The 25,349-nt window shown below is 40.2% G+C and overlaps 1 protein-coding gene across 1 annotated transcript in view; it reads left to right on the top strand.

Annotated features, from left to right (window-relative positions):
• The first annotated feature begins 4,835 nt into the window (after positions 1 to 4,835).
• TLL1 (tolloid like 1) overlaps positions 4,836 to 25,349 on the top strand; it is a 123,388-nt gene continuing 102,874 nt past the window's right edge. The window contains exon 1 of the mRNA XM_079305711.1: positions 4,836 to 5,325. Coding sequence (XP_079161837.1) covers positions 5,064 to 5,325 — 262 coding nt within the window. The 5' untranslated portion in view covers positions 4,836 to 5,063. The remainder of the gene's footprint in view (positions 5,326 to 25,349) is intronic.

Here is a 25,349-nt window from a genome sequence, read left to right as displayed (position 1 = left end):
AAAATTGCTACAACTGAAAGCAGTGGGAACCAGGCCTTGAAGAAATAAGCATTTCTATAGCACCAAGGCCTACAAGATATCAAATCAGGTGATCTATAATTGTTTCCCAAATGAAACATTCATATCCTGTCACCATATCCCCTCATCTGAGAAGTGTATTGTGAAACTGAAATAGCTAATATTTTTGAAGCCCATAAATGCTGTAGCAACAAGCTTCATAAAATGCCCATGAGGAAATTAATAACTCTGTATGCAGAATAGGATCTGAATAAATGCGTAATGAATAAAGCATGGGGTATGCTTTCAAAAATAAAGCAGAAAACATAAAATTGAAGGGATTTTTGTTAATTAAGCACAGAGGTTTGTAGAAAAAAAATTGTATGTGAACATGCAATGAGCAACTTTCAGAATATATCAGTACATGTAGGTGAGAAGGAGAAATATGGTTTCTCTGGTGAGCTCACTGTTAAGATCATGAGTCCTTGATTTTTAACTTCAAAAGTTTAACTTTAGCTTATATGGTTCTCTCAGTATAGTGTTATAATTCTGTACATGCACGTTAGTTACTTTAGATGCTTTACTTGTCACAATGTGCTTTCATCCTCAGTATTTCCCTACAGAATGACCACTTGGGCAGTGGGAAAAATGCTTAAACATAATTACAGCTATTTCAGAAGTGCTCTAAGTACCTTAGAGTGAAAGTATATCAGGAAATAAAGCAGGAAGGTAACCAGCTTCTGCAGAACTTCTCTGTTTCAGCCTCCTGAAAAGTCCCACAAGTCCTGGTCTCAAGGAGCTGACCCACCATGGTCTTCAGCCTTCAAAGCCTTAGGCATGTGCTGAGCTTGATGTTTCTGAATAAGCCCTTTGTGTCCACCCACCTAAAACTCCACACTAGATAGAGGCCTAAGCAGCAGACAGATAGCCAAAGAATGAGGAGGAGGTGCGAGCAGTGATGTTTCATATGTATTTTTTTTTAGTTCTGTGATTGTGTTTGTCTTTCGTACATACTTGTCCTTTTTTTGAAGTTTTTTGATTTTGGTTCTTTCTTTCTTTTTTGTGTAGGAAGAGCTGAAAAGCCTCCAGTTTTCTGGATTAAAAAAAAAAACAACAAAACAAAACACTTCCACTTTTAACATAACTACATTTACCATTATCTCTGTCCCTGTAATATACCCACAAATCAGGAAATTTAAAAGAAAAGGGAAAATGGCTTTGTTGTTGCTGTTGTTGTGTTCCTTTGGTTGGTTTCCTTCCAGCTTAAGCATTCTGTCTTCCTGGCTATGTATTCGTTTCTTTGGAAACGGCTGTAGGATGGATTTTTGATTGACTGTGTTGTCAGATGGATTATCAGAGTTGTGAGCTTTTTGGAATGGTAGACATGAATGTGTGATGAGAAAAAAATATTTTTTACTTAAAATGTTTCAAAAATTTGCATCATGAAAAGAGCTAAGTTGAATAATTAACAGGTTACTTAGGGAAAAAAAGTTTTTTTTTTAATATGGAACAGTTTGGTTACAAGGAAAAAATATTTTTAATATAAATAATGCTTTTTACTAATGTGACTGATGGGAATATTAATAACTAAGCAATGTAGACTAGCTTCTGCAGAGCTTCAATGCATATTTTAAAGAGTAATTCTAATGTGTAGCTGCTCTGGGTTACAAGCAGAAAGCAGCTTTTACCCTGACATATACACACATTTGTTACAGCACTCATGTGCCCAGATTTCTGCATGACTCCCATCTAGCGTTCCTGAGTTTGTTTCCTGTCTTAGTCAGGGCTCTGGCAGACCAGCTGTCCTCAAGGCTGTGAGTGCTCAGTGCTGCTCCTCCCGTGCTGGGGATGCTCAAGTCGGGGCTGAAGGTGACATCAGTGACCACCTTGCTGGGAGAGTTAATCTCCCACTGCAGAGGCTCTAATAATCTCCTCACTTGGGAGACTGGCATGTTGAGGATTGCCTGTTGTGCATTCCTCTTCTTGGGCTGTAAAGCAATCAGCAAAATCAGTGTTACTAAAACTCTGTTGACAAACATGTGCTTGCTAGACTGATTGTTTCTTTTAGGGATGGAGGCACAAAGGCACAGGAAAGAAAATTAACTTTTTAAAGGTGTATGTATAGGAAGCAAGAGCAAGCAGAGTAACAAAACCAGGTTGGGGGGGGGGATACACACTTTCAAATGAGCATAGAGCATATAATTAATAACACTGCAAAATAAGCTGCCTCCTTTGCGGACATAAAAAATAAAAGAATCCATATTTCAGATTGATTTATTTAGCAAAACCCAATCCACCAAGTTATGACACTGCAAGCAGAGGTAGTCACCAGCCCCAACACTGCTCTGAGGGACTGATGGAAAGGGTCTCTGATCACTTCCTTGGAGTCAGTTCCAAGCGCCTGAGGTTTCTGCTCATAGAAAGTATATTGAGGAAAAGGGGAAAAGAGCAGGCCACAAGTTTCTCAGCCTTTTCTTTCATCTGGTATGTGGTGTTTTTGAGGGCTTTATGACACACAGCAAACTGAACTGCTGGGACAAAGATTGCCTAGTGAAGGCTGCACCTTTTCAGTGGCAGCTACCCATTCCTTGGCTTTCAAGTCTGGAGCAACAAGACTGAGTTAGGAGCAATGTGGTCAAAACCTGGGTGCCAAAAATACAAGGAAGCACATGGATGCTTCAAAGACACTGACGCTACTCGGTGCCAGGCTTCTTAATTTTGTTAAACTCCTATTAGCTCCGTCTTAACTGACCTTTCCAGTTTTAATGTTATTACCTGCCGGGAGTGCCTATCTATAGCAGCACTAACTCTTCATTTGCAGACGGCAGAGGCAGACGCAGAGTGCCCGGGGAGGCACTACAGATCTCTTCCTTCGAAAGGAGGTTTTGCACCGACCCCCCTATTTTGGGGGGACAGCTAAGTCTTGACAGCGGCGATAGGAAGTCGTGTCTCCTCCCTCCCTCGATAGCAAAGTGTGCCCAGCCGGAGTTTTCCTGAGCGCTTTCGGCGTGACCCCCGCACCTGGAGCGGCCCGCGGGGCTCCGGGCACAGCCAGGGGAAGGGACCGGGAAATCTCCGCAGTTCCACCCCTGCCACACAGGGAAGGCAGCCGGGAAGTGCTGCGGGGAGAGCGAGCCTGTGCGGGCTCGGACGTGAGAGAAAGACGCAGCCACCTCTCCGCGGTAGTTCTTTCAAAAGTCCGTGTTAAATGTGACACCCCGGCGAAACGGGAGCAGAAGAAACACCCCTCTACCCGCCCTTCGTCGTCCCCCCCGCCCTTTTCCATGGAAACTCATAAAAGGAGGAGGAGTAGAGTTTGCTACGGAAAAGTCTCACCTTGGTCTGAAACAGTTTCAGGCGTTTCTGCAGGATCGGAGCTGCCCGTCTCGGGGGAGGGGAGGAGGCAGGCAGGGAGATCTCTAGCTACCTATATATGTATTTTTTTTTTTCCCTCCGCTTGATCTTATTTTATTCCAGCAGCACGTATCTCCACCCCTCCTCCCCCTCCCTCTCCAGGTTGATCGGCTGAAATGAGGCTTTGCGCGCTGATCCCTTCTCGGGCTTTAAAACAAAACCCGGCCCCGCGCAGGCGGCGGCAGCTCGGGGCGGCTCGGCGCTGAAGCGCGGCGGGGCCGCGCCAGGCGAGGCAGGACACCGCGGAGCGGGGCGGTGGCTCCCGCGGAAACTTCGCTCGGAAAATAAACCTCCACCACTTTCCTGGGGATCCACGTGAGAGCAGGAAAGCCGTGCTGCAAGATCTATGCGCTGCTGCTGCTGCATGCTGAAATTTTACTTTTTGTTTGCCTTGATTATTTTTTTTTTTTTGTTTGTTTTGTTTGTTGGTTCTTACTTTCATTTTGGAACCGGTTCCCAGCTGCTTGGGTGAACTTCTGGAGACCAATGGACCTTTTATAATGCCTTCTTCTGTTTTAAACAAACTGTGGGCTCTTAAACTTTTCTCTTTCCCCCTCCCCCTCGCTCCTTAACCCCCATCCTTCAGTTCATGGGGCTAACACTGCAAAGCAGCGGTAGCAGAGGAGGAAATATACAGACACCGATTTATTTTGTCTCCTAAATTGTAGTTAATTCTTCTCATCGTCCTTCTCATCACCCATTTTCTCGCGCTTTTTTGGCTGCCGGGTGTCGATCTGTGCATTGTTTTATCTGATCTCGAGCCTTTTGTTGTTGTTGTTGTTTAAATGCCATGCCCTGCTTATCTAGAGAGAAAGCTATATGGAGATAGAGGCGTATAGTGAATGCGCGTGTGTTTCCATAAGACACACTATCAAGGGAGCAGATCAGAAGCAGCCCGGATCCTGACCCTGACTGTATGAATAAGTAAGCAGGATGCTGACGACTGTGTGCTAGTTGCCTGTAAGGTTTTCGTAAGTTAAAGGGGGACGGAGGAGGGGGGACAGGCCAGAGACAGAGCTTAGAATAAGTGTTTGTGCAGAGGGGGGCGAAGCTCTGACACTTTGCTCCTTCCAGCATAGCTTGCCTCCCATCAGTAGAGCTCCTCGGTTTGCTCTATAGCACCCCACCTCCCCCTCCCTCCACCCCCCTCCCTTTTCTTTCCTTCCTTCTTTTTATTTTCTTTTTTTTTCTTTTTTTTTTTTTTTTTTTTTTTTTTTTCTTCTTTTCTTTCCCCCGCTCTTTTCCCCTCTCCCGAGGCAGTTCGCTGATGTGCAGCCCGGGTCCATCTGCTGGCAGCACCAGCGGGACCCCGGTCGGCGGCGCGGCGGGCGCGCAGCGGGGCGCGGGCTGGGCGCGGAGCGGGACACAGGCAGCAGCAGCAGCCGCCTCCTCCTCCGCGGGAAGTTTGGCTGGGGTTTGACAGAGGCGAGGGGAAGCCCTGACAGACAGGATCTCCCAGGCTGAGTCCACCCCCTGCGCCCACCCACACACCCAGCGACTTTTCCCCGGCGAGAGGGCAGGGGGGGGGCAGCGACGCTCATGCTCCTCACTCTGTGTCGCACCCGTCTGACTGGGGCTACCTAGGGAACACCGTCTCTTGGAAGAGCCTCCAGGTGGAGAAGGAAAAAAAATACCAACCTCCCCCAAACCCTATGGTTTCTCCATCCCTTACCCTCCTTTCCCAAGCCGGCGAGGACTGCAGAGCCGGCCGCCTAGCTCACCCTCGCCCTGCTCGCCACCTCTCCGCCCGAGGGAGGATGAAGATGCTTTGCTGGAGGATGGCACTGTGGCTGGCCGGGTGGACTGTCTGCGGGAAACCTTCGTCCTGCTCTGGCCTTGATTATGACTACACTTACGATTTCACTGAAGAGGATAAAGCCGAGGCGATAGATTATAAGGATCCTTGCAAAGCCGGTAAGTGACTTCCACGTCTAATGCCGCTCCCCGCCCCCTCCCCAGATGGTGACTTTGTCTCGGCTTTATTTACGCGGGGTGCGAGATGGGGGAGTCCCGGGCTCACCTGCTCCCTCCCGGGGCAGCGGCGGCGAGCGCAGCCGGAGCCCCGCGTCCAGCCCCCTTGGCTGGGGAAGGTGCCCAGGACCTGCTTTTCTGGGACTTCCCTCTTACTTCCCCGCGGTCTCCGGCTGGGCTGGCAGAGGGGCGCGGCGGCGGGCAGGGCTGCACCGGTGCCGGCCGAGAGCCCGGGGATCGCGGTGCCGCCGAGCCCGGAGCTGCAGGAGCGTTTCGGGGCTCGGAGGTGCCGGCCCGCAGCGCCAGGCGGGAGCGCGGAGCGGCCGGGCCGGGCTCCGCCGGACGGTGGCGGCTTCTCCTGGGGCCCTGCCCGCCCCCGCCTCCCGCCCGCCGTCTTCAATCCCAACCTGTCGCTCCCCGGCCGGGCACCCCTTCCCGGGGGCGTGGATGTGGATGCGGTGAGCGCGGCTCCCGAGCGGCGGGGCTGCAGGGGAGGACTCTGCCGGGATTCAGCGGGCGAGCCCACGGGTCCCGCTGCCAGAGCCCGACCGGGGCTCGGTGCCTGACAGATCCCTCTCTACTCTGGGCGGGAATAGTTGAGTTACAGCCTCTTCTCACTTTGTACAGTGGTTTTCTAGAACGTTTATGCTACTGATTTAGGACGGCAGCCTCTTTAATGCCAGATCCAATTCTTCACTCATTAAAGTTATCAGTAACAAGAACTGACTTCAGGAACCAGGTTCACTGGTATTTCAGTAGACAAGTGTGATGCTTTTTTTCATCCTTCCCAAGGTATTATCAACAACAGCAGTGGTTGTCCATTCCCAACAGCTCTATTGTTAAACAAGTGCTCAAGTTTTCTAGCAGCCTCTTCTACATTAATTAGTTATTTTATATTCTGAAAACTAGTTCAGCCAAAGGTTGTGTTCACTGTATCTGTGTGGTTTTCTTTAATTTATTGAAGAGAATGTGGTGTACATATATGCCAAATATGCAGACGCTTTGTTTTTCTAGACACAAAAATATTTTGTTACTAAGTGTGAATTGTTAGGTCTGACTTGCTTACAACTGAAGAATGTTCAAGTTCAAAAAGAACAGAAGCAGCTGCAAACAAAACATTATTTTTTCCTCAATTAGTACTCACAAATAAGTGTAAGTAACTGGTCATTGTTAACCTAAACTCTTTTCTTCTGGTCTGCAATTCTTTAGGAATATTCTCATGCATCATTTTATATAATGAGAAATGCGTATTTACTCTGTTTGCTGTGGGATTCTTGTTTCATAGTGGGAATAATTAGCAATTATAATTCATGATACTTAGTGTTTTGAGGTTATGCATGAGAGAAATACAACAGTAGGAGACTGCAATTTGATCTGCATTGCCAATTCTCTGCCATCACTTTGTTTTGCCTGGAGAAAGAAGCATTTGTTTGGAAAATTTGGCCCATGGAAACATTTTATTGAAGTTCTTACTTGTGCTGCTTCACAAGTATAGGAAGCATAGGTACTACAGGGATGAGAGATGGGTAGGTGTATGAAGCTTTACCTGTGTATAGTTCCTCTTAGTCTTAAAAGCTGTCACTTTGAGATTCTCTATCCAGTAAAAACCCCATTTTTTTGTTTGTTTTTTAGTGTGGGATAGTTCTTGAGAAATAAAAATGTGCCACACTGCTGCACACTGGTGTACCATGTACCCATCATTTTTAATAAAAATTTGAGAACTCTATATGTCAATGAAACTGATCTTCCAAGAGTATTTCCCAATTTGCTTTTCCTGCTAGGCCTCCCTTAAAGGCTCCATTAGTCTCAGCCTTTAAAGTACTGGTGCCTGATCAAAGATTAGGAGTAGTGGGTGCTCAGCCTCTTAGCAGCAAACCCCAAGTGTGTGTTCTCCCTAGGTCAGTTCTTATTGTCTGGAGTGGGGTTTGGACTCCCAGGAGTAAATTTACTGATCTCTGCCATTAGGATGGGTTCCACAGTGAGGCCCTGTTGAAGGACAAAGCCAGGCTTCACACTCAGGGGTGTGAGACGCTCACACTCAAATTTGTGTGTCACTCTATGCGAAAGGTAACAGGATAAAATAAGAGAACTCTTACTGAGATAACACTCAAGGTATGCAAACTTTGTAAATATAATTAACACTTGCTTTTACTGCATCTTGATGGCCTGCAGCTGAGGCTGTAAAAGTGTTTGTTTGTTTGTTTGTTTGTTTTAAATCCATTCAGGCTGGTCAGGTCAGTCAATGTTCTGTTAGGAACCAGATATAAGTAAGTGAATTTCTGCAACTTAACAAGCACCTGAAATAATTTCTGGTTTTACCTAGTGGCATACTTCAAAAACTCCAGTGATAACCATGCAAGTTTTAGACATGCTAGAATAATTTGATCTTTCCCCAAATATGCTGATGCAAGATTGTTTCACCTGTATTTTAGAAGTTATTTGCACTCAGATTTTCCCCAGTGAGTAGTGTTTGGTGCTTAGTTTTTTACTGCATAGACTACATTTGTAATCTTGTGACAGAAAGCACTGTACATGAGATGTCAGATCCATAGTTAGATAAGTTGTCATTCTATATCTCTTCATAGAGACCCTGTTGAATTAATGTTCTTTTGGTAGGTCCCTTTTTCCTTGTTTTATTGTGAAAAAAGTGCCAAAATTGACCAGAAACACACTGTGTCAGCCAACGAGGGGTTATTTATGGGTATTCAGTGGGATTTTTTTATGGATACTATATGTGTGCTTTAACATTTTCATGAGGAAGGGATCATTTTAGTGAATGTGCCTGGAGTCACACTGTTGCTTTGACTTAAAGTTCCCAGCAGGAGCAGCACAGTGCGGGATGCTATAGAGGCTGAAAAGTACATTTTCTTACAGTATTTCCAGCTTTGTGAAAAATCTACAGATAATAAGAGTTTGTCAGATGCCTGTAGAGCTAGGAGGTGTTTCTGGAACTGATGCTGCCATTTGCATTTAAAACAGCTTGTATTTTATGCAACAGCCCCAAAGTACAGTTTCAGTAGTGAAGCCAGTACATTGGGAGCCCTGAAGGGCCTGGAGAGATGATGTGATGCTGTAGGGGACATGACCATTGGAAGGAAGCTGTTGACATTGTGCAGAAGAACTTGATGAGCTGTGTGGTTTCCCATGGGTTTGTCTGCAGACCTTTCACCTGTGTGTGGATTTTGGGTCATGCTTTTCCTCCTTATAACAAGAATCCTGGCACACTGTAACAGCGGGATGTGATCTAACACAGTTTCTGTGCTTCTGATGTCTCAGATATTTCCTTGTGTCTCTCTGCAGGATGTTGCCCTCAGTGTTTACCTTTGTGAGTTCAAATGTAAGGCATTCTTAGTTCATCTTCAAGATCTAATTTGCCAGAAGATGTGAAACAGGGGACGCCACACTCGAAATCTAAGGACATAGATCAGCATTTGTATAATCACATATACACATATTCCAAAGAAGAACATGTAGAGTTAGATTTCAGACTTCAAGGGGCATCATCAGACTTTTCAGATTGCAGCCTGCACCTGCATTATCTGTGGATTCATGAAGTTTTCCCTTTTTTTTCCATTCTGACCACAGTTTATGACTTATTCAGGATATCTGCTAAGAAACATAGAGAGTGAGATTGCTTGAAAAATCATTTCCTATCCTGTAATACTTGTTCATAGCCTGGACTTAGTTGATATTCAAGATTTTTTGAAGGCTTTTGTTTTGTTTTGTCAGCAGCTTTGTTTTCCTAAAAGAAAACAAAGCACATGAAAATAGAGGGTGTACTCTGGTGTGGTCTTCCAATTAAAATACCATAAACTGAGGGAGATTAGTCAAGAAATCTTAGTTTTGTTGTATAGCCACAGCACTTTTCAGCCTCTGGACAGCTGACTGTCCTTAGATAAGTCTCTTTTAGCATTTCTTCTATGAGGTATTTCACTTCCTAAAGCAAATGTTAAAGGTTTGGGGAATAAGCTTGAAGCTGTGATCCTTGGGCTATTATTTTTCTCTTTTGTGGATCCGGTTTTTTGTTTGTTTGGTTGGTTTTTAAACCAGAAATTTTGTCTTGCACTAGGGGAAATTCTCCCAAGGAAAACATCACTGAAACTTTTACAGTTTTCACTGCAGTTAGTTTGGATTACTCTCCCTACCAAAACTCAGTTAACTGGGTTTTTTTTCCTTTCAAATGATGATTGAATTGCTTTTTTTTTTTTTTTTTTTTTTCCCCCTCAGTGAAGCCAGATAAAAGTGTCAAAAAAAATGAAGACTAACATTAAAATTTTCAGCTGAAAGTTTATTAGCATGCATTTATATGACTAAGAACAAATTCTGTATGTATGCATGCCTGTCTGCTTGAGAATTAGAGAAAATTAAGACAGACTGTCCTCACATGTCCATTTCTTCCCCCTGTGAGAATCTAAGGAACTTGTTTGTTTACTTTGCACCTTTATAAATAATAATAAAAAAGTCTGGATTGTCCATAGCAGGGAAATTAGTATTTCCCACATCACTGAAGCATCAAATATAGTAATATATTTTGTTTGTAAAATAGCTGAACAGGAAAGATTGATGGTAAATGTTGAGTGCAATTATTATGCAGTGTTATCTGTAACTGCAGTCTAACTATTGTTTCCTGATATTGTAGCAGCAGCTTTCTATACTGCTACATTTTTATTTTAGTTTCCCTCTTGTGCTCTGGGACATGCGCTCAGTGTGAGCATTCTAATTGTGCATTCTGGTAATAGGAAAATTCTTGAAACCACTGATTATATATTTTGAATCTGTTGCATGATTTAGGTGATCAAGATCTTTATAGTTCAGTTATGTAGTAGACTCTTAAAGCTATATTGTGCAGTTTGTACTAATATAGAGGTTGTGCTGCTAATATCACTTGCCAGATTGACAGAACTGTGACTGTTCATGTAGTAAATGCATAGTGTAGGCAGCTGAAACAGAAACAAGCTTTTCTGAATACTCTTCCCAACTGGTTTCCATCCTGCTGTGGGTAAACTTATAGGGTAAATAAGACTACTGACTTAATTTAGCTTTTAAGTGTTTTTTCCCCACAGAATTCTCCACTGTTGCTTTATCTTTTATGCATTAAATGTGGTATCTCAACGCCTTTGAATAAGATTTTTGAGAACATAAAATTCTTTTTCTCCTCAGCTTCATTGAAAAGATTAATTCAGTATGAAACTCTGGGAAAACTACATTAAAGTAAAATGTTTTGTGTTTCAGCTTTGTGAATATCCTTCCATACCAAATCCTCAATTTCATGTGCAGACCACTTTCCATATGTGTCTGTTTCTGAATGTATGTCCAATGTGTCAAACTGCAAGGAGCAGTATTACATCACTGCAAAATGAGTCTAATTGACAAATCTAATTGAGCGTGGAATCAAGTCCTCAAGGCAAACTCTGAAACATTCACCACACCTGGATGTCTGCCTTATGTCTTGCTGATTGCCCCTCTGGACAATATGACATAATTTCATTCACTTCTTTTAGGAGAGAAAGTCATGTGGTGCATGGTAGTGACAGAAGGTCTGTAAAATGGAAGAGCTGTAGGATCAGAGAGTCAGTTTCTGGTTTTCACAAGCACAATGGACTTTGTGGAGAAGGAAGACTTCTTTTTTGCCTTCTTGGATACAGTATGGTAGTCCAAATTTTATAACAGCGAATGAACAATGGAAGAAATCTCCAGTCTTTGTTTAGACAAGATATATCTATCCTTGAACTGAAATAGATTTTTATAGTCTGGCTTTCAACTTAGGAAAAATATTATTGTATATATTTTTTGGTTTTAATATATATCTGTAGAAAATATATATTGGAAGAGCAGTATTATAGAACAAAACTAAATTTTGGCCTTTCAAAGCTTTCAATTGGATGAGCAGCATTTCATAGGGATTTTCAGACTTTTCCCAGCCTCTTTAGGATCTTTTCAATCTACTTGCTTCAGTCATTATTGAATGCAGTCCATTCCCTACATTCTTAACCAGAAGCAGCCTCTCTCCACTTGCCTACTACATCTCTTCAGAGTAACAGAACTGGAAGTGTGACTAGAGAAATCTTTGTGTATTTTTAGCTCTGTCTTGTCAGGATATTTTTCTTGGCTGAGAGCTAATGGCCAATCTGTTAATCTGTTTTAATGCATATTCATTCTTTTTGTCTGCTGTGTATCTTCTACTTCTTTTCCTGCAATTTCTTTCATTGTCACTATGGCAAGTTCCCTTGCTTCTGGATTCCCCCTCCACTGAGTGTACTTTTTACTTGCTTTTCAGCTTTTCCCTGTGCTGCCTGACCAGTCTTTTACTCCTCTGTTTTCCTCCCTCGATGTATTATTCTCTTGCTTACGAGAGAATAACTCCAGATATATTCCCTCCAAATATAACTTCAATCTCATCATCAGGTTGTCTAGTGCTTTGATAGCTCTGTAGCAGAGAAACTGGGCACCTGTGCACACAGCTGGAGATGAGGAGGAGGAGAAAGACGAGTGGGCTGTGTGTTCTCAGAGGCCTCGTGCTGGGTGCTCAGTGGGCTGCAATGGTCTGTCAAACACAGCCAATCCTGAAACATCCAGCTACAAATGTTTACAAAGAACACAAACACAAACCTTCCTTCTCTGTGGGACTCATGCACCTGAGCATCAAGGTTTGATGTGAGGCAGTCCTTGCTGACCAGCAGCAGTAGGAGCACTCTGAGCACTGGCAGTGCAGAGGTTGTATAAATAGCACTGCAGCAGATGAGGTTGGGCTGGCAAGTGTGAAGGTGGAGGCTGTGCTGTGGACATGCACAGTGTCAGTGTGCAGCCCATGGGAGTGACTGCTCCTGCAGGCTGCTGCAGAGGCAGCTCCCACTCAGACAGATACTCTCAGGTGGCTTTTGGGGGGAGTTGTGCCTGAGTAATGGCCTGCTAGTGCAAATGGTGGGTGACTGTAAATGAGAATCAGATTGAAAATATTTGAGCACAGTCAGATAGCTCTTAGAGAACATTAATGATCCAAAATGTAGGTTTGTGGGTTTTCTCTTCAATATTACAAAACAGAGATTGTCAGGACTAAAATGACAAAAAAATCAATATTATTCTAAAATAACTCCTATTTTTTTTCTTGAGGTGTGTGAAATACAATGCCTAATAGGATATGCAGTGTTTATTAAACCAGTTTCTTTGCTATATATATTTTAATGATAAAAAGGTCCATCAATAATTGACTAGAATTGATTTTGAAATTTTTTCCTTCATTTTGATGGTTATAAATGATGCCTGATCAGGAAATAATCAGCAAAATCAGGACACAAAATTGCAAAGGAAGGATGTTTATTTTAAAATTCATTTTCAGTGCATTTTAATTGACTTTGGAAATTTTCTATCTTGCTCTCCTCATGAATTTCATGTCTTTTTCTACAGAAACTGAATGAGAGAGATGCATTGCTACATTTGAAAGGTGGCAGCACCTCTCCAGCCACATTGTGATTCTTGGACATTGTAAATTGTGTGGTGGAACTTAAGTATCAGGTCTTTTAAGAAGTGAGGGGACAAGGATATCAGCTGGGGAGGTTGTATCAAAATAGCTGCACAGATGAGTTACATTCTTCTCAAACTGGTAGCAGCAGTTAAATATATTCCTAATAACAAGTTTAATTGTTATTAAACAACAACAAAAAAAATCAATTTCATTGGTGTCTGATGTTTTAACATATGCTAACTGGGTATGTTCTTGCTTTCATGGGCATTGTAGCACTAAAGACCTTCAACACTTTTCCATGTTCCCAAACCTATACATATATCCCAAAAATATAAAGCAACTTGCTTAGGGCACAGTGATTGTACAAAGAGTGTCCAAAAGGCAGAACTTCTGATGTTTCTGGATGATTTATTCAGATAAGCAAAGAAAATAGTTTCAGATAGTTCTTATATAATATCAAGATTTATTTCAACAGTTTACATGCAGAGTGAATTATATTTGCTTTCACAAGGAGTAGTTTTAGAACAACTCTGCGGGTGTGAGAACATGACGATGAACTGCCCAATTTCTCCATCTGGTAAAATGTCCTTATATTTATAACAAATTTGCATACATCTTCTTTATCTCTTGTACTTGCTTTTTTCCCTTACTCAACATTACTCTTATAATCATGCTCTTACTTCAGCTTTATTTGTAGGTGGGTTATGCCACGTTGCTTTACAACTGTTTCCATACTTATAATTCTTATAATTGTACTTCATCCCTTGTATATATGTACAGGCAAATGGGTGAATTAGGTATTTTGTGTTTGGGCAATCTGCTTTGCCCTTTTCAAATGAAGAGCATAATGTGTTTCCATGAAAAATTGCCAGCACCATGTTGAAGGCATGTTACCCGTTTTTCATGACCTTCATTTAAGTACCAGGATCTTTGATATGTCCATCAGCCCATCCTTTTGTCATAATATGAACTATACAGTCTTTAGCTATGGAACTCTTCAAGACTGTTGATTCAGGACTGAATTGTGGAATCTTTTTTTCTGTTGTTACTGATATGCCATAATTGCATTATGTTTTAATAACTTACAGAGATTAATCTTTTATGCTTGAAAAATAAATTGTTAAAGAAAAACCTGCAATAAACCCTTAGAAAAAAAAAAATAATTCAGCCTTTAAATCGCTAAGGAACCAGGCTTGCATGGGTATTTAATTCCCCCAAGATTACATTGTTGGAAAAAACTGTTTAATGAAAACAGAGTAAAAAGATGTTCAAGTTAGCAAAGAGAAAAATCAAAGAGAAGAAACATGATAAACATGAACAATTTCAGGAATTATACAAGAAGACAAGATAGAAGATATTTGTTTATACTTCTATTAGTCTGTTAAATTCTGAAGTGAAAAATCCAGAACAGAGACTAAGAGATGTGAGGATTTTATGCAACTTGGTTTTACATTGAAGTCTGCTAAAGGATTCTATGGAGTCAGTATTTAGATTTATGATATGACATCTACAGAAATAGCAGAGGTATCTGGAGGGCTGATACTTAGTAATGGTAACAATAATGATTTTCAAGTGGATGTATACCTGAGGCTTCAGAGTTCAAGCCAGTATTCAATAGCTTGAAACAAGGGTGAACCCCAATATGTGTCAAGACTATGCCTGTCTATCTACTGCAAATTCTTGTTTCCTTCTGTGAAGCAGCTGGAGGTGACTGCTGTCAAAGACAGGACCTTGGATATGATCCAGTGTTGCTGTTCCTTTGTTCCTCAGCCCTCCCTAAGTGCTATTTCAAAAAACTCATGTCTTGTAGCATGCCTAAAAGATAAATGGAATATAGCTATTTTGGGATGTGAATGAATTTCAAAGGTCAATATCACTGTAAACACATTGACCAACTCTAGTTGATGAAAATGAATGTATGCAAGCATACAAGAAGAAAACTGCATTTGCCTGTGCTTATAGATTGTCAGTATGTGTTCAGTGGAGCACTTGTACACATTTATCTATAAACCATGTGTATGCACATGCTCACCTGACTACCTAGGGAGCTACCAATAAAGCATAGATGCCTATAGAAGTATTTATAGAGACTGTTTAAAGTCATATGCACAGGTTGTGTGGGTGCTTTTCTTCTTTTTGCTTTTCCCCCACTTATAAATGCCAAAGTAGCTTGTGTGTAAATCTGACCTAGAGGCCACTGGACTCAGTGGGAGTGTTTCCAGTTATTTTAGAGATAATGTTTATAGGTGAATAAGTAATAAGCAGGGCTGACTAATCTACTTCTGCATACTTGGGCTATGGCTTTCTTGTATGCATGTGCTCACATGCTTTGCAGGCACATCAATGAAGGCAGTTGGATTTTTGCCCCAGCTTCTGCAGTTGTCATCACTAACACAAGAGTATAATGAAATCTTGCATTCAGTGACCTTGTGATTACAGGTTCTTTCTTGCTGGACTGGGGTGTGAAAAAAATCCAGCAGCTTGAAGAGCATCTGATTTTCTCTTTTTCTCCCCTTATGAGAAGCCTCAGGATAAGACTAGATTTTGATTACTGCAACAATTTCTCAGCCATTAGAGATGGGTTTCTTCTTGTCATAGCTGAATAATCAATTAATTGGGCAATCTGATAAATGGCTAAAGATGCTGATGAACATGATGGTTGTAGTTGCATATACAGTTCCTTATCCTAATTTCAAGAAATATAAAGTCAAAGATAATAAGCCATTTGTTACAAAATACAGCAGGCATGTGAAACTGGTGTCAATCATGTGTCATTAGGTAAAATTTGACAGGCCCTGAAAGTTTCCTCAGTGATTTGCAATGTCCCCAAATTAACATATTTTCTAATGCAGAAGCTGCTAGTAGCTAAATGGATCTTGGGGAACTAGGAGGAACATTAGGAGTACTAATATCCCCATTTATTTAGTAAATTGAAGAATTAGTTAATGGCAAAATAAGAAGGGAGCAGAAAGTTTTATTTTTTTCCCCCACAGCTATATGGAGATTTTATGGATTGGAAAAGTTCTAGATTGTTGTATAGAACTGAGTGACCTTACAACCTAGCCTAACTCTGTGCAAATTTTGCATTTAACCATGTAGTTTGTTACTTTTGTGTTTTGGAAATTTCTGTTTTCTTTCTGATGTTGTTTCTTCAGTGCATTGAACTTAAATCATGGCCAGAGTGAGAACTGCAGGTGATAAATGAGTCTAGGTTTGACTGAGGATTCTTGCTGAAGAAAGTTCTTGGTTTAGTTGCAGAGTTTTCTGGAGTTACGTGGTAAGGGAAGGAAGTAAGGAGAAAAATCTTCCCCCTTCATAAGAAGATTGACCTTCTACAGTTTTTTTTTGATACTTTGATCACTAAATTGCAGGAGTGGTAGAGAGCAGAGAGTGTAGGAGAGGGGTTTCCTGGGTTTTTTTCCAGTTTTTATCTGCATTCTTGAGGATGAAACCCTTTCAGACATGAAATGCAGGTGAAAATACAGAAACCTAATCCAAGCTTTTTGAATGTTTTCATTCATAATGCCTTTAATTTGGAAGAAGCTGAATTAAATATGAATTGGAGGGCTGATAGATCACAGTCAGTGTGTCTACAGAAGTGAAGCATGAGTAGAGGGAATTTATAACATACGCTTCCTTTTGCATTATGGAAAGGAGCCAAACACAAAGATGCCTCCTAGATCAGTAACGTGTTTATGGAGATATGCAGATCTTTTGGCTAAAATGTTAGAGGGAAATGCAAGCTATTCTGTGGTGCTTTAAATCAAAAATGTGGAGAGCCAGCTAGTCATGACAATCTTTATCAACTTGAACAACATTAATTTTTCTTGGCTATTTTTTGAGATTTTTAATAACGTGTCTTAGATTTATTTGGTGTATGGCACAGCATTCCATCACATTGATTCATTGATCTAGACATTCTAGGTTCTAGTTTGTATAACAAATCAAAAAATTTCCTCAATTACTTACACTTATAATCAAGTCTTTCCAATTATTTTGTTTGTCTTTCCTAATTATTAACAAGGTCAGACTAAATAACAGCCATAAGGAAAAAGCAACAAAAAACAAAAAAGAATGTAAATAATAATCTTTAATTCCAAATACATAATCTTATAGAAGAAGAAAAAGCATTTGACCCTTGGTTTCTGCTCACATAATCTGGCTTGACTTCATTGACCTAAAATATCCTAGGCTTTATCAGTGGAGAAATGTTTTTCTCCTTCCAACAAGCAGATGATGTATGATCAAAATCAGCAAAGACCAGGATAAGATTTTGGATCCACTAGCAAGTGCTAATGGGAAAAGTTAACATTCCCATTCTTTGTGTGATTCCTCAGTTGTGATTCCTTTAGTGCAGTAATGGAAACCAGCCCTTTGTACAGCTGTCTGCTGGGAAGGAGCATGTGCAAGATTTGCTCCTGCACTAATGGAGCTACAGGGATCCCTTGTGCCCCCAGGGAACAACCAAACACACACTGCATCTTTCCTTCCTGCCCTCTTCAGAATCACTTCTGGATTTAGTTTCCCATCCTGCTTGTTGCCTGAGGAGTCAGAGGTATCAGTGTTTAAGGCTGGATAAGTGCTTAGTGAAGTCATAGAGAATGGGTTATTTGCCAGGGCAAAGGCAGGTAATCAGGTAAAACTGAGATGCAAATGATTGGTGAATTACTCTGTACTGAGCCCTCTGCAGTCATAGATGGTTTCCAGCAGAAATTTCTGTGAGGGCTTTTTTTCTGCAGAACAAACTGCTCTCTGTATCTGCTGCTAAAGTAGAGATTTTAAATTAATGATACACATATCAAAATTCCTTGTGGTGTTTTTGTTCCAGCCTGTCATTCTGTTAAATATGGATGAATTGTTCTTGCACAGATATTTTGGTCTTGCTTTTGGATACTGCTGTGGATTGTTCAGTAACTCTTACACCTGGTAAAATGCTTTGGCTTACAAAGATTTTGTGTCAGGATGCTTGTTACGCTTTTTCTTTCTGTCAGATTGGCCTAAGGAAAGGTAGCTACCTTCCATGCAAACTTTGAATTTCATCTCTTTGGACTATCTGAAATAGCACTGCCTTGTATTCTGCTGTGGGATACAGCAGATCCAGCAGGTGGGATGTAGAAGAACAGACCCTGGGTTGTGCTAGATGAGCTGTGATATGGGCTGTACAGCAGGTAGCTATGATCTGGGAAGGAACCCACAGCAGCCAGAGAAGGTGTTTTGTTTGGGGGTTTCTTTCCCTTTATGATACGAGTATTTTTATTTTTTGTCTGACTTTTGTGTTCTGGCACCTTTATGTATGAATGCTAAATGCTTTATGTTTATTTGCTGAAACACATAAGGGTGTATAAGTCTGTGTATAAGGCTGAATTCTTCACTCAGGCTGTACTTCCTCTCAGGATCTCCTGTTGCTTCTAATGAGATGAATGGCGTGGTGGAGTTCACCTCAATGAAGTCAGAATTTAAGGCTGAAGAAAAATGGTCACTTTATTGAAACTTATTGGGAATGTATTTTTTTTTTCAACAATCCAATACAGTGGAGTCAAGAGGTAACTGGGTAATTATTGAATTGGGTGCACAGAAAAAACTAATTTTAAAAGTTTTTGCTATTGCTGTTCCTTTACAGTAGGAAATTATATGAAGAGAAGATGTAGCAAGGGGGAGCATAGAGGAACTGTTCTGTGCTGCGAGCCAAAGGACATCATTAAGAACACTCCTATTATCTGGAAGCCTGACTTCCTGTCTCAGTTTCCTCATGGGTCTCAGTGAATGGCAGAAGAAATGGAACACTTTCCTGCTTGGCCAAAAACTCTGCTAAATGACTCCTTTGGCTGCATGCCACACCATGCTCTGGAATAAATCCTGCTGCTCCCCCCTGAGTCTGGAGGGTACTTGCTGTAGTTCCTTGGGACTGGTGGAGTGAATTTCAGAAAGCTGAGGAATACTGTAATGCTTCAGGTGTCCTTTTGTACATCTTGAAAAATTCTTTTTGTGATAGAGACCAAGAGATGCATTGACATTTTAGTAATGTAAGCTTCCATGGGATGTTAAAGAGCTTCAAGAACAACAGGATTTCCATATTTGGAAAATGGTTTTACTACAATGAAAATAATCTAGCACTTGTAAAATGTACCAGAAACGTGTAAAATAAGATGCTTTTAGATATGCTCTCTGTTTTTCTGGTTTTTTTTCTCACATCATTTTAGCACATCAACTAGTGTTTGTGTGCTAAAGTTATAAATATACTTTTATTGTAAAGTATAAAAATAATATAGTAAAGATTTTTCTATCTAGAATAAAACGAATTTCAGACATCTTATTAAGTGCTGTAGATGATCCATTTTCTAGGCATAGACAGGAGTTAAAATAAATTTTCTTCTTTTTTTGTTTCTGGTTTTTGGTACATTTCTTTAACATACATATTAGCCCGCAAAACTTTTAGTATTTTCTCTTAGCTCTGATTTTAATTAAAACTGCAGCACCAAACTTTTGATTCAGTTGTTACTGTCAGCTTCTATACTTTCTATTTTAACTACATTTGGCAAACAAGAACCTCGCAGCTGACTCAAAGGAAACTTGGCGAAATATACACCGTTTCCCAATAGCCTTTCTCTATAATAGAAGATATATGGGACAGTGTTTAATAACTTTTGTCTTGTTTTGCATCCAAGAAGAAAAATATGTTTAATTCTCTGGAGCAGGGAAATGCTTACCATAGTTAGTGCTTTCTATGTGTCATCTTTCAAGGGTGACAAGCAGCTGTCCAGCTGGAAATGTCTGGCATACTTGGAAAAAAGTACAGAAAATGCTTAATGCCACTGGTATATTTCAACAAGAAAGTATTGGTCAGGTTCTGGTTTGTTCCATTTGCTTTGTTTTGTTTTATTTTGTTTTATTTTTTTCTTCTGTTAGTTTGTCTCATAGTTTTTACTGTGTGTTCCTTGTTCAGGTTTTCCTGAATTTCAGTGCAAACTTACTCTGCATGACTTCCATGGTGTACCAGCACAGAGGGTGATGTGGAACAATTCTTCTGACACTGAAACAGCTGTCAGCTTCATGTGGGAATGCAATTGTGCCATACAGGCTTGATGCTGGGGTTGCTGGTTTTTTTCCAAGGAAGCAGGACTGCTGTGTTATCTCATCATGCCAGCCCATCCTGTAGTCTGTCTTTAGACTCCTTTCCATAGGTGGCTAAATGCTTTCTAATATTTCTTTCTAATGCCCTTGGCTGATGATCAGTCTCCCAACCTTGATACCTGTGCATTCTGATACTTGGCACTAGTGGAGGCATAGTGGGTGGTCTTTTCTATCCACTGGCTACAGGAGGAAAGCAGAGACTTCCTTTTTTATGGCAGTTAATTGATATTAAGGTCATTATTTTGAAAGCTGAAAGTTTGGGATCTCATTTATTCCCATTGCTTCCCCTCCCTGAGCAGCAATACAACTTTGTCCTTCCTGTTGCACCCAAGAGTTCTGTCCTGGACATCCTTTCCCTATTTCCTCCTGATTCAGAGAAAGAAGGAGAGATTTCTGTGCCTACCCACAGTTTTCAGAGTCACTGGTAAGATGCCACCAAAAGTTTCTCATCCTTTGCACTCATGGCACAAAATGTAAGATTTCAACTAACACGGTGTAGAAATGTTGATTTGTATTGCTAACATGGGTGTATTTCAATGTCTGTAGTTAAGAATTTATTTTAAAAAGGTGTCTCATAGTTACACATAAAAAAAGGAAAAGCAAAAAAACCCACCCTCCTTAATAAAAGAACTTTTTTAAGCTCCAAGGAGAGAGAACATTAAAGGTGCAGAAGGCAGTGTAAATATATATTTCCAAGGTCTTTTGATTCTGTATTTATTTTAATTCGCATATTTTTATTTTTGTGCAAGAGTAACTCTGTTTAACTTCTGTGGTCTAAATGAATTCCTATAGCTAAATGTAGATGTTCTTTCTGGAAAAAAATTATAAGCTAACAAATTCTGCTATTGTCCAACTAACAGGACAAAATTTGGCTCAACTATTTATATTATTTTCATCCTTATTTTTAAAGTAAGGATTTGGGTCCAGTATTGAAGGTTTACCTTTTAAGGACTCAGGTCCTACCACTATTGCATATCATCATATTATTTAGCTGTTTAATATCTGTATTCACTATGTAATATCTGTTTAAGGATTTCATATTACATCTATAATTTACCCCAGAGAGTTTTGCTTTCCTGAGTTTGTTGTTTACTTATTTTTGTTTTCACAAATAATTTTCTGAAATAAAGTTTGTGCAGAGTTTCTTCCTGATGTTTTTATGACACTAATATGGGATGAAGTAGGTCTTTAATAGACAAATAAGTTTGTGAGAGGGAGTAGTGTTTTTTATGTGGACTGGCTATGGATAGATTTGGTGTGGATATAACTAGTAATCATATGCAATATTGGTGCACCCAGTGATGTACTGTGAGGAAAGCTTGCCAGTGCATCACAGGCTTGTAGGTATAAACTGACTTAAAAATATTCCCAAAGAGGGCTGCCTGAAGGAGATTGTTGAGGTTTGCCCTGACTAGATCTGTCAAATTTCTGTTCAAAGCAAACCTAAAAGAGAAGTAAGAAATGGTAATTCTAGAATTCTTATTCCAGTTGCTGCTTATATAAATGACATTGTGTTTTAATTCTTATATGTTTGGGTAACTGTGGCAGTTTCAATTTTTTTAGATCATCAACTTAGACTTGAGATACTTATTGTACTAAAACATTAGCAAGTCTTGATTATAAAATGTCTGCTTCATTTGTGCTGTCAAAATGAACATAATGTGATAACAAGGCAAGATTTCACTCTCAGTCAGCTCCATAAGGTCAATTAAACTAGCTGCACTATATGTTGACACAGAAACAGTTTGATAGATCAGCTGTAACTTGAAGAAGTGCATGAACTTGGATTTCATTGTGAAGGTTTAGTGTAATTTGGTAATGCAAATTAAAAATGGGACCTTGCTGTCATTATGTGTTCTACGTAAAGTCTTTTGGAAATGTTTGCCAGCCTCTTCACTGGTCTACAGAACTGTCTAATATTAAATTTAGAGGAGTAAAATCTGTATGGGGGACACTTTGCATTTGAAGATGATTTGCTTTAAAAGCTTACTGATCTATGCAGTATTCAGATTTTTCCTGGAAACAAAGTATGTCTTTGTTTCAAACCATTTACTGTACATGCAGAAATATTTGTGATGTAGGAGGTCCTGTTATTACAAAACAAGCCATTCCAAAGTGAACTGCAAGCACTAGTGAAAATGTTGATAAAAGTGGAAGGACAATACTTCCAGTTGCATTATGTCAAGCAAGGTAACCAGTGAAACAGCTGGCTGCTTCTGTGCCATACCTGTCATTTAGGGTCTTGCTCTCAGATCTAGCTGTGTAGTTCTTGGCTTTCAGCAGCAGCAAGCAGCATGCCTGTGCTGCCTGCTGCCAGTGCCCAATGTCTCTGGAGACTCAGATTCCCTCCTATACAGAGGTTAGAAGAAATCACCATAAATCTGAGCCTTCCTGGGGACTCTGTAGGTCTGGCACTGTGGGAAGCAGTTCCTGTTGCTCAACCTCTTAAAACTTGAGCACAGAAATGCTCAAGTGTGGACTGAGTAACAGGCTGGGACGAGCTGTAGGAGGGTAAGAAGCTGGATGGGAGAAAATGAAATTATGCCTTTGCTATGCAGCTGTTAGGTAATTCCTAGAAAAGCTAGAATTCATTATAGCCCAGTTAAGTGGTTCCACACAGCTGGCCACTCTTTTTGTGTGTCAGGGACAGGTTTTGATACAAATTGTGTATTCTAAAGCATAAGGGTCCCTCTCTATGGTTTAGTCACTCTTCCAGATAGTTTTATATTCAAACTTGAGTGTTGCAGCTCCTCACTCTCAAAGACATTTTGTCTTCCACACTGGTCCTCCTTCTTTTTCACTCAGGACAATATGCAGTTTTGTTGTTGATGAACAATAAATATATATATATTTTTTTTAATTAATAGAAGACTCTTGTCTGTGTACAGAGCCTTTTTAGGTTTGTCTGTTAAAATACTTAACAGAGGTCTTTAATGAATTCCAGGATTTCTGTCTCCTCATCTTTTAGGAGGATATTTCTGGAACACAGTCTTTTAAACTTGCTTTTGGTGAATGAAAATTTGGACAGATCAATTTTTAAAATTTCTTTTCTAGTTAGGCACATTCATTCCCGAGAAGCCTCTGACAGCTTTTATTGCCCTCTCAGCCCATCACAGACATCAGGGAGTTAGGCTGCTGTGCACCAGTAGTCTGGAACCAGGTGTCACCTTTCAGTTTGCCCAAGATGCAGTTTTGTTAATGGAAACAGCAACAATAAAAGCTTGATCCCTGACTTCTGAATAATCAGGTAAAGTTTCTTTAGAGTAGGTCTGACCTTTGCCTTCCATCAGCACAAAAAAACCCCCAATAAGCAATAACAGAAAAATAACTTTAATCTTACAAACCACATTCACATTTGTGAAACAGAATTGCTGTGTAGCATCTCCCATCTCACCAGTATTATTTTACTTTCCAGTGCACTTCCCTTCTAGAGCTTGCAAGTTATGAGGTTTTGTTCTAGTTTTGTTCAATATATTTAGAAAAGTTCCTATTATGTTTTTCTTTTATTGTTTATACTGGCTGGAAGAACGAAACTAAAACTTTCATCTCAGGTTGGAGCATAATTTGGTGTGACTGCTCAGCTTCTGATCTCACTACCAAACGTCTTCTTTTAGGAGCTGATAAAAATATTTGGCTCTGTTTCACCTCAGTCACTCTTGGCAGTTCTTCATCTGCTCTTCTGGGATTTCCATCTGCTCTCTTATTCTGCAATTTCTTCTTCAGGCCCCAATTCAGCAGCAACAATTGCAAATAATGAAAACATCACTGATTTTTCTGAGGGTATGGGGTTGCATGCAGGTGCTATTCTGCATTTCTGTCAGAATCTTCCAGGATTTTATCTCACTGCTAAAAGGGAGAACATGGCAATTCCCTGAGGCTTGGAGTATTCCTTTGTTCTTCCTCCCTCACAGGTGTCCAAAGACTTAACCTAGAGCTGTATACATTACTTAATAAACCCGAAACCAGCAAATCAGAAATTAATTATGTTACAAGTGCTAAGAAAAATATTTTTTTATTTAATGAACTTTTCAAATTAAAGTCCTCTTAGTTACAGAAAAAAGTGTATGAATGCATGTGAAATCAGATTTAGTTAAAAACAATTGTTAAATTTTTCCCCTTAGCTTATATCCGTTCTGTTATTTAAGCCCTTTTAATTAAAAAAAAATCACAACTCATAATTGGGGTTATTGATGCTGAATAATAAATTGCTCTCAAGTATTAAGCTGCTAACCAGCACTTTACATTATATTAACAAAAAAACCCCTCAAAAACCCCCAACACACATATACATGGCTGTCTGCTTACTTACATATTTCACTTTCAAATGTGTTCGCAATTTCACAGGGTTTTTTACCTCTTATCCATATAATTTTTTTTTACAGAAAGCACAATCAAAGTTTCCTTGATCATCTAGCTGGTGAAAATGTAATTGTAGTTGTGTAGTGCTGGTGTACCAAAAGGCATATCATTATAGTGAAACCCCTATATTCATTACTCTTAGGAGACAGCTTGTCTGACTTAATGTAAAGCTTAATCAGAAGGTTTAGAAGGGGAAGTAACAGAATAAAAAAGACCTTAGTAGTGAATACATGCATAATGAATTGATTCATTCAGTACTTTCATTGTATTTTTTTTCACTTGCTCTTGCAACGTACATTTTGTCATACTGAGAATTTAATTAATGGTAGGGGAAAAAAAAGTACTAGTCCTGTGTCAGACTAGCACTGACATTTATGACAGCCTCATATTGAGTTAGCGTTTTTGGGTTTTTTTTCCTATAAAATGCTGACAAGTTATAATGTAAAAGTTTTTTAATAACTTTAACAGTGAAAAAGATTATTGAACAAAAAAGTGGTTTAATAAAAATCTTTACATTATCCATTTACTGATGCATGCCTTCTACACAAGCTCTTGGTTTCCTTTTAGACAATTATTTTATATATTCTAGTAGTACATTTTGCTGTCTCAGAACTATTGTGTGAACTAGAGATATTTAAAGCAGAAGTGTATATGACAGATTTTTTTGTTTGTCTTCCTTTCACTTTCAAAAATAACCATGGAAAGAAGTGTCTTTCTTTGACCACTAAAGTAGTCAGAATGCAATATTCAGCTGCCTGTACTGGAGAGGAAGTCTAGGGAGCCTGAAATCTCTTCTAAAGTTACAAAAAGGTGAATTTACTGATGTGTGTTAGCTATACATGGTGCTTTCAGGCACAGTGATGTGATTGTGGCAGCCAAAACCTGGAGGAGAAATGCTGCACTGATTCATCTGTCATTCCTTACCCCCAAATCTCCCTAAGTCAGCTTTTAGTGCTGCTACCAACTCTGACAGCTGGGGGAAGGTGGTTCTTCCTCTCCCACTGCACCTGGGGCA

The sequence above is a fragment of the Erithacus rubecula genome (genome assembly GCF_903797595.1).
Source record: "Erithacus rubecula genome assembly, chromosome: 5".
Classification (NCBI taxonomy): Eukaryota; Metazoa; Chordata; class Aves; order Passeriformes; family Muscicapidae; genus Erithacus; species Erithacus rubecula.
Note: the sequence above shows the minus strand (reverse complement) of the source record. Positions and strands in the feature narration are given on the sequence as shown.